The sequence below is a fragment of the Rhipicephalus microplus genome, chromosome 3, assembly GCF_043290135.1.
Source record: "Rhipicephalus microplus isolate Deutch F79 chromosome 3, USDA_Rmic, whole genome shotgun sequence".
Taxonomy (NCBI): Eukaryota; Metazoa; Arthropoda; class Arachnida; order Ixodida; family Ixodidae; genus Rhipicephalus; species Rhipicephalus microplus.
Genome location: NC_134702.1, coordinates 45,203,404 through 45,217,927, shown reverse-complemented (window position 1 = coordinate 45,217,927; position 14,524 = coordinate 45,203,404). Strand labels below are relative to the sequence as shown.

General features: G+C 47.8%; 1 protein-coding gene across 5 annotated transcripts in view; it reads right to left on the bottom strand.

The window, feature by feature from the left end:
• Mi-2 (chromodomain-helicase-DNA-binding protein Mi-2 homolog) overlaps nucleotides 1–14,524 on the bottom strand; it is an 81,585-nt gene that overhangs the window by 41,984 nt on the left and 25,077 nt on the right. For all 5 annotated transcript variants that reach the window (XM_075889394.1, XM_075889397.1, XM_075889395.1 and 2 more), the window contains exons 8-10: nucleotides 7,958–8,236; nucleotides 6,956–7,371; nucleotides 6,082–6,376 (exon numbers count right to left, since the gene is read on the bottom strand). In XM_075889394.1, coding sequence (XP_075745509.1) covers nucleotides 6,082–6,376; nucleotides 6,956–7,371; nucleotides 7,958–8,236 — 990 coding nt within the window. The remainder of the gene's footprint in view (nucleotides 1–6,081; nucleotides 6,377–6,955; nucleotides 7,372–7,957; nucleotides 8,237–14,524) is intronic.

The following is a 14,524-nucleotide window of genomic DNA, read 5'->3' as shown; positions in this document are numbered from 1 at the left end:
GCTTCTCCGAGCACGATCTATACCCGCCTTTACAGCCAGGGACGAAGCATGTACTTGCACGACTTGACGGCATGGTTCGCAGAACACATGGGTAAACAAACGACAGCGAGCGCGTAGCATCCGAACAAGGTGACGGCACAGCACAGAGAGAACGAGCGTGCCAAAGCAAGCGTGGCGAGCACCTACTACTACACCAGCGCCCCTTTGCGGCGGCCAGAACTTTCATTGCGTTCCGCGCATCCCTCTCCCATGGCGGGGATACAGCGCCCGTCACACTTCCCCCCTCTAGCCACCATAGCGGCGTGTTTTGTGTGTTGTGTCGGTAATAATTTATTGGGCGATACTGAAGCCACACGGCTGCTTCAAGTTGCAAGTGATAGATCATGTGCTGTTATGCCAGCGAGTCCTCGTCAAACGTCCGTGCCTCTGAAAAAGGCAATCTGGGTCAAGGCCAGCCCGCAGTCTGCCTGGCGCGATCGACTCGACGGCGTGAACACGCGCGGCGCCCTCTGGCCCACGTGCATTGAGTCAGCTGTGCACGTGACAGCGAGCCGGCGTCCTCGTGTCTGGTGGTCTGACGCCTGGCGCGGCGACCCCATTGGCGGAACCTGCCCTGACGACCAGCGGCGCTTCTGTTTGGACTTTTTGGTTGGACCCGGTGTAAATAAAAGAAGCCCTGCGGCGCGTCGCGATCGGCCGTCCTATGGAGAGGAGTCCCTGTGTCGGAGAGCCGACATGTGTGTGAGTCGGCGGTTTTAGGCGAAAAGCTGACCCATGTGTTAGAGAGGAGAGCTCGGCTCTTCGAGTCTCTGTCGGCCCCAGTGCCGAAATTGTAACGCTTCTGTATATATGCTGTACATAAACCTTGTTTAACTCACCGTCGTCTCGTCCGCTCGTCTTATCAGCTCTGCGCAGAAGCAGTCACGAGCTGAGAAACATACGCTACCAAACGGCTGGTGACCTTCCCGGCGGAGTTGAAAGCAGTGGCGCCTGTGGGACCGGGTTGGCGTCGCCGTCGTTCGCAACAGTGGAGGTCAGCGGTGGGATCGGCCCGTCGTTCGCAACAGTGGTGGCTTCGGCGGGATCGGCCCGTCGTTCGCAACAGTGGTTGCAGCGGTGAGATTTCGAGGCGCCCTTCGTAAGGTCGTCGGAGGTGCGTTTCTCAACAGTGGTTGGCAGCTGCGGGATCGGCCGGCGTCAGCGACATCGATGCGGTGAGTGCCTGATGTTTTCCCCTCAGTTCACCAGACTACTCTAACTCAGGTTGTAGTAGTTTAGAGAAGGGCTGTGTGAAGCATTGTAGTGAGCTTTGATCGTTTCAAGCAAAGTCGAAGTGCTTTGAAACCAAAGTTAATGCGGAGGGGGTAAACGCGGGAGTGTGAAAAATTGCTTGCGCGTCTTGCTAGTAGGCTTATAGTGGGTACGGCAAGTAAATTGTTAACAGGGGCAAACAGCAAGAGGCTAGTGTGAACGATGGAGAACCTTAAAGTGAAGGAACTCATCGAAATTTGTGAGGAACTCGGCATAACTTTGGGCCGTGCGAAACGAAAGCAAGCGATCCTTGAGATCATGAAGGATGAGGGAGTGTCGGCTGAGGAAGTCGATGAGGCCTGGGAGGATATCAAAGCACGCCGCGAAGAAGCTGAAAAGCGCGAAGCTCGTGAACGCGAGGAGGCTGAAAGGCGAGAAGCTCGCGAACGTGAGGAGGCTGAAAGGCGCGAACGTCGCGAGGAGGCCGAGAGACAGGAACGCCTCGAGATGAAACGAATAGAATTGGCAATCCTACAGTGTTCGCAAGCGCGGAAGCTATCGCGGCAGCTTGATCTGGTTCAATGCGGTGAACTCTCAAGTGACCTTGTCGGCGGGTCGACGGAACCCCAGAAAGGAAATTTTCCGCATGAGTCATGTGAGCAGTCACGCGAACGGCCCGTCGCGGAAACGGCCAGCGCGGTATGCGTGGGAGGAGACGACATGGCGCCATTGAGTCAGAGCGAGAGGGTTGCAACGCTCTCGCCTGTAGCGGAAAGTTGGAGCGAGCTGCCGAGAGTTGATCGAGAGACGCTCATTCGAGAGCAGCGTGAGGATCTCTCGATTGAGGCGCTAGTGGAAAGCCAAATTGAAGCGCTAGTGGAAAGCCAAATTGAAGCGCTAGTGGAAAGCCAAATTGAAGCGCTAGTGGAAAGCCAAATTGAAGCGCTAGTGGAAAGCCAGAAAAACGCGGCAAAAGTGCTGTCGAAGGAGCACTACGAGAAATCGGGGAAGAAGCGCGCTTTTGAAGTTGATAATCAGGTGATGCTGCTGCAGCCGTACAAAAGGAACAAGCTTGAGGTTGATTGGGAAGGGCCCGCAAAAGTAGTATCGAAGCTTTCTGATACCAATGGTGAATTTAAATTAGGAAGGCGGCCGAACAAAGTTTATCACAGTAACTTGAAAGCAGTCGTAAATTTACTTTTAAGTGCTTCGGAGGAAGAGGAAGCAGAAATTTTTAGTTCTAGTGAGATAATCGAAAGGAAATCGGAAGTAATCTGGAAACAGTTGAACCTGGAGCCTAGCTTAAGTGAAGGAGGACTTGAGAAAGAGGACCTGAGAAAGATTGGTTCCGAGTTTGGAGAGGTGTTTTCGGACCGCCCCGGAAACACGAGGGTGATCGAACACGATATCGAGCTAAGCGGTGAGTAGTCAATCCGTAGCAAGCCGTATCGTTGTTCCCCTGTGCAACGTCGAAAGTGTGAGCCGCTCTTGGTGCCGCATAGGTATCGTCGCCTAAAAGTGGCTGGTTACTGAGGTGGAGCACGTTGCTCCACCGCGCAACTTTGACGTTCGCTAAAAAAAAAAAAAGGAAAGCTAAACGCTAATGGAGGTGCATTGAGCAGTGCGTTCTAGCTAGTACCTTCTCAACCTTTCGGTTTCTGGCTGGCGATTCGGGGCAAAATTTTGACCTCATCACGACCTGGGCTGAGCGCTCTCGTTCAGAGTGATCTCAAGGAGCCAACTTTATGTTGAATTCTAATTCGTTACGTTGTACGTGGGAAAAAAAATTTGAGTTGTCATTTTAAGGGTCTTTTGTCCCACATGTGCCTCTTGATGTAGAGGGAACAAAATTCCGATAGACACGTAGATGGGTATATGTTGTACTATACTTTGTCTGGTGTTCTGTCGGGTGACCGAGGGCACTTGCGTGTGTCGTGTGTTGTCTGTTGTCGATCCGTTCTTGGCAAGTTGCAGAACCATCGACAGGTGCTGAAACCGAAAATGGTCAGAAGAGACGAGCGAAGTTGGCCAGCAAGTTGTGGCGGCAAGCCAGTGGAGCTGGGATCCGTCGTCAAAAATGGGATGTGTTTCCGGAACAGTCTGGAGCTGTATTCTCCCCATGGCCCTGGAGGCGAACCTGGAGGGACCTGGCGAACGAGCGCACCTGACATCCGAGCCCCGTGGAAGCAGCTCGTCTTTCCGGTGCATTGTCTGGCGGCGGGGGTGCTGTTATGCCAGCGAGTCCTCGTCAAACGTCCGTGCCTCTGAAAAAGGCAATCTGGGTCAAGGCCAGCCCGCAGTCTGCCTGGCGCGATCGACTCGACGGCGTGAACACGCGCGGCGCCCTCTGGCCCACGTGCATTGAGTCAGCTGTGCACGTGACAGCGAGCCGGCGTCCTCGTGTCTGGTGGTCTGACGCCTGGCGCGGCGACCCCATTGGCGGAACCTGCCCTGACGACCAGCGGCGCTTCTGATTGGACTTTTTGGTTGGACCCGGTGTAAATAAAAGAAGCCCTGCGGCGCGTCGCGATCGGCCGTCCTATGGAGAGGAGTCCCCGTGTCGGAGAGCCGACATGTGTGTGAGTCGGCGGTTTTAGGCGAAAAGCTGACCCATGTGTTAGAGAGGAGAGCTCGGCTCTTCGAGTCTCTGTCGGCCCCAGTGCCGAAATTGTAACGCTTCTGTATATATGCTGTACATAAACCTTGTTTAACTCACCGTCGTCTCGTCCGCTCGTCTTATCAGCTCTGCGCAGAAGCAGTCGCGAGCTGAGAAACATACGCTACCAAACGGCTGGTGACCTTCCCGGCGGAGTTGAAAGCAGTGGCGCCTGTGGGACCGGGTTGGCGTCGCCGTCGTTCGCAACAGTGGAGGTCAGCGGTGGGATCGGCCCGTCGTTCGCAACAGTGGTGGCTTCGGCGGGATCGGCCCGTCGTTCGCAACAGTGGTTGCAGCGGTGAGATTTCGAGGCGCCCTTCGTAAGGTCGTCGGAGGTGCGTTTCTCAACAGTGCTAAACAACGGCAACAGGACCGCCGGTAGGCCCTTCGGAGCCTACGAGTTTTGTGTTCACTACTGGTGACGGCAGCTGAAATCCACCAAGACGCGTTGGGCTCGGCAAGGTTCCTTTTGGCGTTGCATAAGTTTGTTGCCAGACTTTGGGGTGGCTGTTGCCAGACTGCCGCTAAATTTGGCTGAAAAGCTTTTTCCTGTAGTTGTGGCTTCTTCGTAAGAGTTTGGTGCTATCCGCGGTGCATTTCTTGGCTGAAAATTTTTCTCCTGTAGTTGTGGCTTCTCCGCAAGAGTTTGGTGCTATCCGCGGTGCATTTCATGGCTGAAAATTTTTCTCCTGTAGTTGTGGCATCGCTCTCTTCGTTTTCGTAGAAAGTTTTCCCCACGTAATTCTCGCACCCCCCAACTTTGCATCGATTTTCTGGCAAAAAAAGTGCGAGGATTATGCGAGTAAATACGGTAGTCTAAATGACGTCAATACAAATTGAACTGAAGACTACAAACGAAAGTATGTGCGTTACTTCCCCTTAAGCTGTCCCATTTTATTGCACGAGTACTACACAGTCCTCATGAACTGAAATGTGACAATTATCGCACGAACGATAACGGCATATCTTCTACTCATAACGTGTACACCAGAGCTTCCCTCATCTTTAAAGGCCAGTTTTGTAACAGCACCACGCAGTGATCCCGAACAATCAAGCATATCAGTCACTGTACTGAAAATTTTGATATGTTACATCTGTGAGGACCGCACAACTAAACATCTAATCAGATAGACCTCGAGGGTACTGCCATGTTTGCCGTGCATTTTCACAGGCAACCAGGAGAATTTTGTTCAAAGTGAAGCTGTAGGCACTGATCCTCAGAAAAAGGCTAATCTCATAAACATCGGGAAATCAGAAAAGGTGTTTCTCACTACACTGACAGTAGAGTTTTTGCCGGAGAGGCAAACAAAATATCCATATTGTGGGAATCCGAGGCGCGCCCGCGACCATTTCGGAGGCATTCCGCCGTATGGCCACTCCCTTTCCTTTTCCGTGCTCTGGTAACGGCGCGCGGCGATAGATAGCGCCACGTGTTCTCAAGGGCTGCGAGAATCTGGAGGCCAAGTCACGTGCGCGCCAAAAAGAGTATCTCCTTCATTGGTTGGCGCCTGGTAAGCACGTGTTTCCTTCGTGCTCGTCCCCTTTGGGAATCGCCGGACTGTAGCCTGCCTGGGGGCCTTGACATCCCGGCAGGCGTGTTTACTGGAGCGCTAGCTTCAATACTGTAAGCTAAGCCAACAGCGATGCCTGGTGCTTGAAGTGGTGGTACCAAACCAAGCCGCACTTGCCATAGGCGTACGCATACATGGTTTGCCTTAACTCTCGCGACCAGGCCCAGTGACGATCGTGAGAGTGCGCAGCATAGCCAGGAGGGACCTTTTCCCTACCGGCGTGTCAAAGCTCGCCATTGCCAGCTGCGACGTGCTCGCGGTTTCCCCTTATTGTGTACGTCCGCCTGCAGGAGCCTTTGCTCTCCGCGTCCCGGAGGCAACCGTTGTACTGTTGTTCGGGGTGCCGCCAAAGGCAACAAAGTGTTTGTGTATTTCTGTTATTCGAACACATAGTCTGTTTTGCAGCGCCGCGCTAAATGCTTTGTTAGTTGAGCGCACATGGCACGGTGCGCTACACGCGAGTAGGTGATGGAGTCGCGGACCGGTGGCACGCTAAGTGTGAACCCGCGGTGATCATCCGCTACGGTGACTAGCGAGGTCACCTTAATATTCAATCGACTGCAACAATGCTCATGCAACAAGGAGGAGGAAGAAAGCACCGACCTCCTTGAAGAGCGAGTAGAGGAAGACAATGGTCTGGATGGTCTTGCCCAGACCCATCTCGTCTGCAAGGATTGTGTCCGTGTGGTTGGCCCAAGAGAAGCGGAGCCAGTTCACCCCTTCCAGCTGATACGGGTGCAGCTCGTTGTCGTTCTCAAGGACAAACGGGGGCTGTGACTCGTACTTCCGCTTCGGGTCCACCGGGGCGCGGTCCTGGTTGGTCGGGGTGCCCCTGCCGCCCCGGGAGTCGTCGTCCCGGAGATCCCTAGACTTCTTGCTTTTGGACTTACTCTTCCCGCTGAAGGAAAGAAGGAAGAGGGTGAGCAAGGACAACACCTAAACAGCACAATGATGAAGAATACATGTTAGTGCAAACAAAAACCAATTAAAGAAAGAGGCCTCAAAGTGTGCCAGACTTTTTTGCCTCCTCCTCTTTCTTTCAAATCCTTGTTTCTTTGTTTAGGCTATTGTGTATCCCTACAGTGTCAACCAACTCGTTCGGCAATAACTGATACTCAAGGATGGCAAAACAGAAGCACCTAGTTATGTATGTTCCTGGCTTTATTTTTATCTTAGTCTATAAGAAATGATGTGAAAAACAACAGCAAGTTGAGCTATTTGGTAGACATCCACAAGGAAGGTAAGAATACGGAGAGCAACATGACAGAAAAGGTCAAGAAATGGTGTTCGTGTTGTCTCCCATGTCGGCACGCACCATATTCTATCATAAGAGCCCTATTAATCACTAGAGCTGCTACTACATCAAAGCACAGTGACACAGCGCTCACAGGACATTAGCGTTCACCCCCTGGTCACATGACCTGTGTAATGACTGCTGCTACGGATGCAGAGAAACAAGACAAAAAGCGAGGAATACCCTGAGGACTTCTTGCTCGTGGCAGGTGCTTGATCGGCGTTCTCGACTGAGGCCCTCAGGTCCCAGTAGTCCTGAATGGCCTTCTGGAGATCAGGGATCTCGAACTCCCCGGGCTCCTCAGCCTCCCATGAGGACTGGTCGTAGGGCAGTTCTCGCCACTTGACCAGGTACAGGTTCGAGCCGTCGCGCAGCGTCCGGTGGTTGATGATGCGGTGCACCTGTAGCCATTCGGGCCGGATGCCGTAGCGATAGTACTTCTCCTCCAGGTTCTGGTAGTTCTTGTCTCGCGCATGCTTCTCCTCCCGGCTGCTCTTGTTGTCGCTGGTCCCGTTGGAGCCGTCGTCTGGCAGCGGGGGATCGTCCATGTCGTTCTTGCGACAGTAGTTGCGATACAACCCCGGATGGTAGACATCCAACTAGAAAAGGTAGAACGGAGCCACAGCGTTAGCATTGTCGCAGCTGCCGTGAAATCTTGTTCATTTGGATCTTGAGTAGCCTTTCCTTAGCACGAGTGAAAGACTGGAGAAAAGAAGACACACAGTAACATGTACAGCGCTATGTGTCTTTTCCCTTGAACAGTCTTTTACTCGTACTAAGGAAAACATATTCGAGATGCAACACCAACAAACCTACATTGTAACTCTCACGATAAGATTCCGTGGTACCGCAAAAAAAAAATCAAACGGATGTACAGTTACCGAAGACACAAAAGTTTTTAAAACAAGAACAAATTTCTGGCACAGCACAACACTTTTTTTTTTTTTTTACAGAATGAATCCGTAAGGTCTGCAGTTATATTGCACTAAAGTGGCATGAAAGCTGCAATTTTTATCATCTCACGACTTCCTTCACAAGGCAGTTGCAGTAGAAGACCCACGTCTTCATCGCAACTACACTCACGCGAACAGTAACAAAGGGTTCTAAAGAGTTGTCTCGCTAAAGCTCACTCCGAAAGCAAAACGCATGCAACATGAAAGGAGCAAGATGCAAATGCTGCAGCACCTGGTTTTCAGAGATCCAGGAGCAGTGCCAGTAGGACATGTCGTGCCACTTGACAAAAAACTCCCTGAGAGGCTTCGGCTGTGGTTTCTTGCTCGTGGACGGCTGCGGTGGGGGCGCCGTCGACGTCGATGGCACTGCGGCCACCTGGCCATTGCTGCTGCTCAAGCTATCCTCGGCCTTGCCGCCTTCCTCCTTCTTGGCGTCGCCGCTTGCGTCTCCTTTCACCTCGGCCCAGCGCCAGAACAGGATTCTTTGAACCTTTCCCTTGAGCGGCTCCACCTGGTATCGGCAGCGCAAGCACCAGAAGAAGAGCGTTGGAATGAAAGAAGAGCATGCAGGACATGGAAGATGGCGGAATGGAAAAGAAAAAAGAAAGACAAATAGAGAAAGACAGTTATTTCACTTCGTTTCTCCGACATTATCCTTTTCTTTCACTTTACGAATCCTGCTATGCACACTGTTTCAGATTATTAGTGAAGTTGAACCCGTTTATAAAAGACATGCACTGCGGAGAAGTTCTTGGCCCTTATATGAAGTGTCTCAAATACGCAGGGATGTATGGTGTCATTTTCTGATCAAGCTCTGTTTTAATGTCAACACACTGGTGTCTCTTATACTAACCTAGTGGTCTGTTACATCAGTGACTCTTAGAGAAGGGTTCCGTTGTACCCACAGAAAGATCTGGCACTACAGTCGAACTCCACTACAACGAACGCCGCTTCAACGAAACTTCCGCTACAACGAAAAATTCACTATTCCCCGTCAGCAGTCTATAGGAGTCAATGCATAAATATTGTCGCCACAACGAACACTTTTTCTTCGATCGTCTCGCTTCAACGAAATTTTACGATGCAATTCCAGGCTCATATACTTATTGCTATGCCGTAAATCTAATCTTTAACATTTCAATGCATTTTCAGAGCCTGAAAATGTGTCAACGAAGCATAAAATACACGTGTTGGCACCACCAGAAACCACCACTATACTGCCGCTGTTCAACAAGCATGGGCGCCGCCATTGCTAGATAGCGATGGCAATGAGACTGCCCTGCTTTTGCCACTGGCTTATTTTGAGCCACAGACGATCCAAAGCTGAAGGTCAGTCCATAGTTTCTTTCACGCAGCTGCTGGGTGCAATTGCGGAACAATGCCTTTTCAGATTCCGATGCTTATCATAATGTTTGTGCTTGGCCAGTGTGGTAACTAATCAGAGCAGCTGTTCATCTGCATTATCAACAAAATCAGCTTGCCACTACTGAATGATAACAATGGCATAGAATAATGCAAAAGTCGCCGCTCCACGATACCCTGCCTCCATCTCGGCGTTGTCGAATACTTTTGACGGCAGACAGCTGCTGGTGTTAACGTGTTAATGCAACTGTGTGGCTCGTTCACAAAGGCGGTTTTAGGCGTGTTTTAGCGCGCTTTTCACCATAGTCACGCTATGCATGGGTGAGAATGACGTCGTGACGCTGCTGGGAAAAAATATGAAGCAGTGAACATTTTTAAATTTTGAGAATAAACGTTCCTTTGTTTTGCTAGCCAAGATCAACTATATTTTTTTCGATTTCACTACAACAAAACTATCGCTAAAACGAAATTTTTTCCACACCCCGTCAGTTTCATTGTAGCGGGGTTCGACTGTAGTGTTTATGGGAGCATCAACACATGGAATTTCGTGCAGCATTGGAATGACAGGTAGTACATGAATTTCTGTAAGCTTCGTTCTGTCGGCTCCACATGGCAGCCACTTTGTCGCAAGAAAAATTTTGGCAAAAGCTCAGCTGTCCCAATTTATCATTTTGGCCCTTTTAGGCTGCACAATTCTAACAAGTTTGTGAGGTTTGTCACAAATCATTCTTTTAGCACAATAGCATTAATTCAGCTCGTTTCACAGAAATGTCGGTGTCGGAGTCTGTGGTTGCGAGCGAAAAAGCAGCGTTGGCCGCGAGAGAAAATCCGGGGTAAATGCTAACAAAAATAGGAACCAAAGGGCGTGTGCAGTTTTTCTTTTTTTTTTGCGGCAAAGTTTAAGTCTCCACTGAGAAGCGAAGGCAGGCTAGCAATTGGACAGGTAATAGTACGTGTGTGCGCGTGGATATCACTACGACATCAAGGGTGAAGCTCAGGGGTGCCCCAACTTTCTTCTGAAACGAACGCCAATGCACAGGAATAAAAGAAAGCCACAATTGCATTCCAAGCCAAAAGAACGAAGCTTCAGACAAATCCGTGTACTACTCATCCTTCCCATAGTGGCTGAACAATACAGAGAGCCATAGTTCTCTTAGTAATTACTGCAGGAAACTCTATGCTGTCGTGTACGGTGCTCGGCAATGAAATGTGATAATCAACCCTCGCAGCATACTATAATTTTAGGAGCAGCTGGTGGGCGGCAGATTATTGTTGAGGAACAAAATACAGCCATAATACGAGGCAAAGGCCCTTGCTTTAAGTCGTACATCCCAGTGCGTCCAGTGCGCGAGAGCTCACTCGTGGAACAAAATGTGCAGGTCGCCACAAGGGTGGTGTCAGTGCCACATTTCAACTGCCGAGCAATGTACAGCCCCCAAATCTTTGAAACTATCGTTCGCGAGCGGCAATCTTTTCTGTGTGTCTTTGCCATACGACTGTTCCAAAAAGGGGGTGATCGCAAGTGCATGCCCGCATACCACATGCCCACAAAACAATTTTTTTTAACATTGTTTCCGTCATGTGGCGCCGACACAGAAAAGTCACCGCTGCGCACGATGGTTACAAGATTCGGGCAACTGTACGAATATACACAACAGAGGACGTATGTAGAATAGACAATATTATAGAAAAATGTAGCATTTGCTTGAAATCGCACTGAAATGTTTTAATTGAGGAGAGATCCTGATTTGGAAGTGTAATTCTTTTTTTAGTGCATTTCTATAAAACTGTCACAGTTTATGCTTATTCGTGTGCCTATTTCAAATATTCGGTTACCCTTCTGGTAGAACATGCTGTTCTTAAGGTACTATCAATTGTTGCATGTTCCTTCTAAGGGGAAGGATATTGCTTCTGAACTGTGAGAGTTAGAAAGCAAATAAGCACATCACAATAATATTGAATGAAAAATGCATCCAGTAAACAACAATGAATACTAAGGCATGCTGAACTCTGGTGATCGAAATCTTAGGTGAACAATGACTCACTCGCACATGTTCAACAAATCACAACTATTGTTTGAATGAGATCCATTCTTATTTCACTGCACTCAGTGCTCATTCAAAATCATTGAGATATCTTGATTTGCTTTGAAATTCTAGCAGTTTAAAAAAAAAATCCTGCTCTAAACAATGCAGGTGGCATTTCATATTTTAAATGCTATCTATTGCATTAGAAAATTTTTTGCATGGGTATTTGTATTTGCAAGTAAAGATACACGGGTTGTGAAAGTCTCAGAAAAACATGCTCAGGAACAAAAAAATTTTTTTTTCGAAAGATGGACCCACATGTCGCAGTTTCTGGCACGACTGAAGATTGCACATCATTCTGAAGCACACCACTGCGAAATCCTTCCACTGTGTATGTGTGTGCATTTCTGTGTGTCTGTGTGCATCTTTCTTTTTATGCTAGAGCCTTTACATTGTCCTGCCCTCTACACATCAAGGCACAACTTTTTCTCGGCGGAGCCAGAGCTCACATTTCACAAAAACGTGTTCGTAGGCAAGCAGTGGCCACTCAGCATCAAAAAGTCTATGGTCACAGTTTCACACACAATATTGTTGCTTAAAATGAAACTTTGTAAGCACGCTTTAGTCTCGTTACACAGAAATTATTTTTTGCAGTGCTCTGGATTTTTAAGATTATATACGTTTTTCTTGCAGAAATGCAGACAATTCATGCTGTTGGGAGTTATGCTGTCTGGCAATCCAGATGATGCAGCGCTAAAGCGCCACTGCATTTTTCTCGCACAAGTACTCTTGCATCAGTGCCCACGCAGATGTAAACCGCGTAATGTTTTTCACGCGTGAAAAGCGCACCATGCGGTTGGTTCCATCTTCAAAGCAGGGTCTCCTGTTAAGCTTGTGCCGCAAGCTTACAGAGAGAGCCACAACATAAAATTTTTTCCAGATACTTTCCTGAACTTTCAATTTGTCTTTCTCCCACGATTCATGATCAAGAACTTCACAAATGATTAAATAAATAGAACTTTCAACTCATATTATGTTCACTATTACCAATTTTGTCAGTTCAACAGAGGTAGCATTCAAAGCCCAAAAAAGTGTTGATATTTTGGGACTACACTGTAACAGGAGTTTAGATGGCTTTGATATTCTTCAAACAGCTACCACCATCTACCTTACACACCTTTCTTCCCTGTATTACCGCATGCCTGTTGCACCCAGACAATCATTGACATGTTCATTATCACAGCCGTTTTCTCAAAACAGTAGCAAGCACAGAGTTTGAAGAAAGAAAAACAGATCTTAATTCATATTTACAAATAATATATAAGGCCGCAGTTATGCCTATTTACACAGGTACTATAGGCAGAAAATTTAAAATATACTAGTAGTAGCTTCGTTATTTTTGACAATGGGTGCAAACTACCAGGACGCTCCCACCAAAAGTAACATCCTAAAGTCAGCTCTGTCTGCTCCATCCAAGCAAATTATCTTCCTCCTTTCTACATGAAAAATGACAACAGAGTTCATGAGCAGCTCAAACTGTGGTTCACATGCATTCTCGTCTGGCTTTTTTTTTCGCCCAATCGCCCACACTTCACTCTGCTGGCCATCTATCCTTTTGTCGCTGCATACCTGATGCACTTCCATAACTTGTAAAACCAAAAGATTAAAACTAAGTCATTTCCATTGCATAAATACACACAAACCAAGGAACAACACTCTACTGTTGGCTGGCCGCTCAATGTGCAAGCTTCAATACCCATCAATAAAATCTAGGAGAAATATCCAATTTTCGGCTGCCATGTGTGCCCAATACAAAACCTGTATTGTCTCAATGACATTACATACATCTCCCAAGTATACTATAAAAAAAAAGAGAAGAAATAAAGCCACTGAAATTGATACCAACATGTGTGAAACAGCATTTCACATTTTTGAAAGCTAGCAAAAAAAAAGAAAAAGAAAAAAGTTACCGTCAAGGCATACGGCAAGGAGATACTCTATCACTTCTAGCTTTAACGCTGAAAGCAACCTTCGAGAGCACAACGCTTCAATTTCATTAGATCGTTTCTAGCATGCTGGCCTGTTCATCTCTCTCATTTCACAACCTCAACATTCCCAGAAGATGCAAGGAGAAGGAACCGGAAACATAAAAGTGAGCCACCTCAAAACAATTAGAACATTAACTACCATAAACACAAGACCAGAATTTAAGGAACTGTCTTAGGACGCGTTTGTGCATACACAAAAGCGCCATTTACACCAAATTTGCCATGTACAGGACAAAAATTTTATCGCCTTTAATAAAGTGCAGCAACAATAGGCAATATAACCAAACAAAAAAAACCAAAGCTCTGTGCACGCAACTAGGAGGTTGAAAAACAAAAAAAAAGTATGATTGAACTTCCAACAAACACGGAGGAAATGTGGGGACAAGGGAAAATGAGTGAACAAGGGGGAAACTGATAGTTATTTTCACGTTACCTTTTTAAAGTATGGAGTCGTTTGGACCGGCGAAAGCAGTGGAAGAACGACGGACAGATGGAACAAAATTAAATTGTAACCACACAGAAGAAGAGGCAGGATGGCAGGCAAACCAGAGAAAGCGACATGCAAGAAAGAAAAATAATGAGCCGGTGCTAGCAATTAATAAAAAAAAAGCTACATCGGCAACACCATGCAAGAACCCGGCCAGTTTAAGCAGGTTATTGTGAGCACCATCAACTACACTTGCAAACTCCAAACATGACAAACAAAGAACTATACTAGCAGACCTGTTGGCACTAACGGCAGCACGATATCCCTACGCAAACGGTTGAAGTTTGGCCTGTAAGGTTTAAATCTAGATGTGTGTAGTACCATACCTAACCATTACGGATGCAACCACAACAAAGGATATACCCCACCCCATCAGTCCTTATTAAGGCCCAGTACTATCAACCTCCCTGTCCTCCCTCATTCATTCCTCCTCCTCCTCCAGTACTATCAATCGCTGCACACACTAAGATCAAACCATGATAACACCAGCATTGTTCTGATAAAACAGGAAAGTAAACGTTCTCAAACTTTAAACCTTCCAAAGCTCTGCAAGGGCAGTCCTTACACGTGATACATATACGCACCATAAAAAACGGAATATAGGTCTTTTTTTACTTTTTTCAGAAAACAGCCATAGAAAGTAGACCCCCGTTTTATATACCGGTCAATGGCAGAAAACTTTGCAAGTCTGACCATTACGGGTCATTGAATTCGACCACCTACATCGCGATCATCGGCATTGCTTTGTTTACTACCAGCCTTGTGCCCTAGACGGCCTCATTGCATTTTTGTTGCCTTGGATATCTATATTGTTTCAGAGACGCACCTTTTTTTTTTTCATGCTCTCAACCAGTGGCCAACGACGGTTCATCATA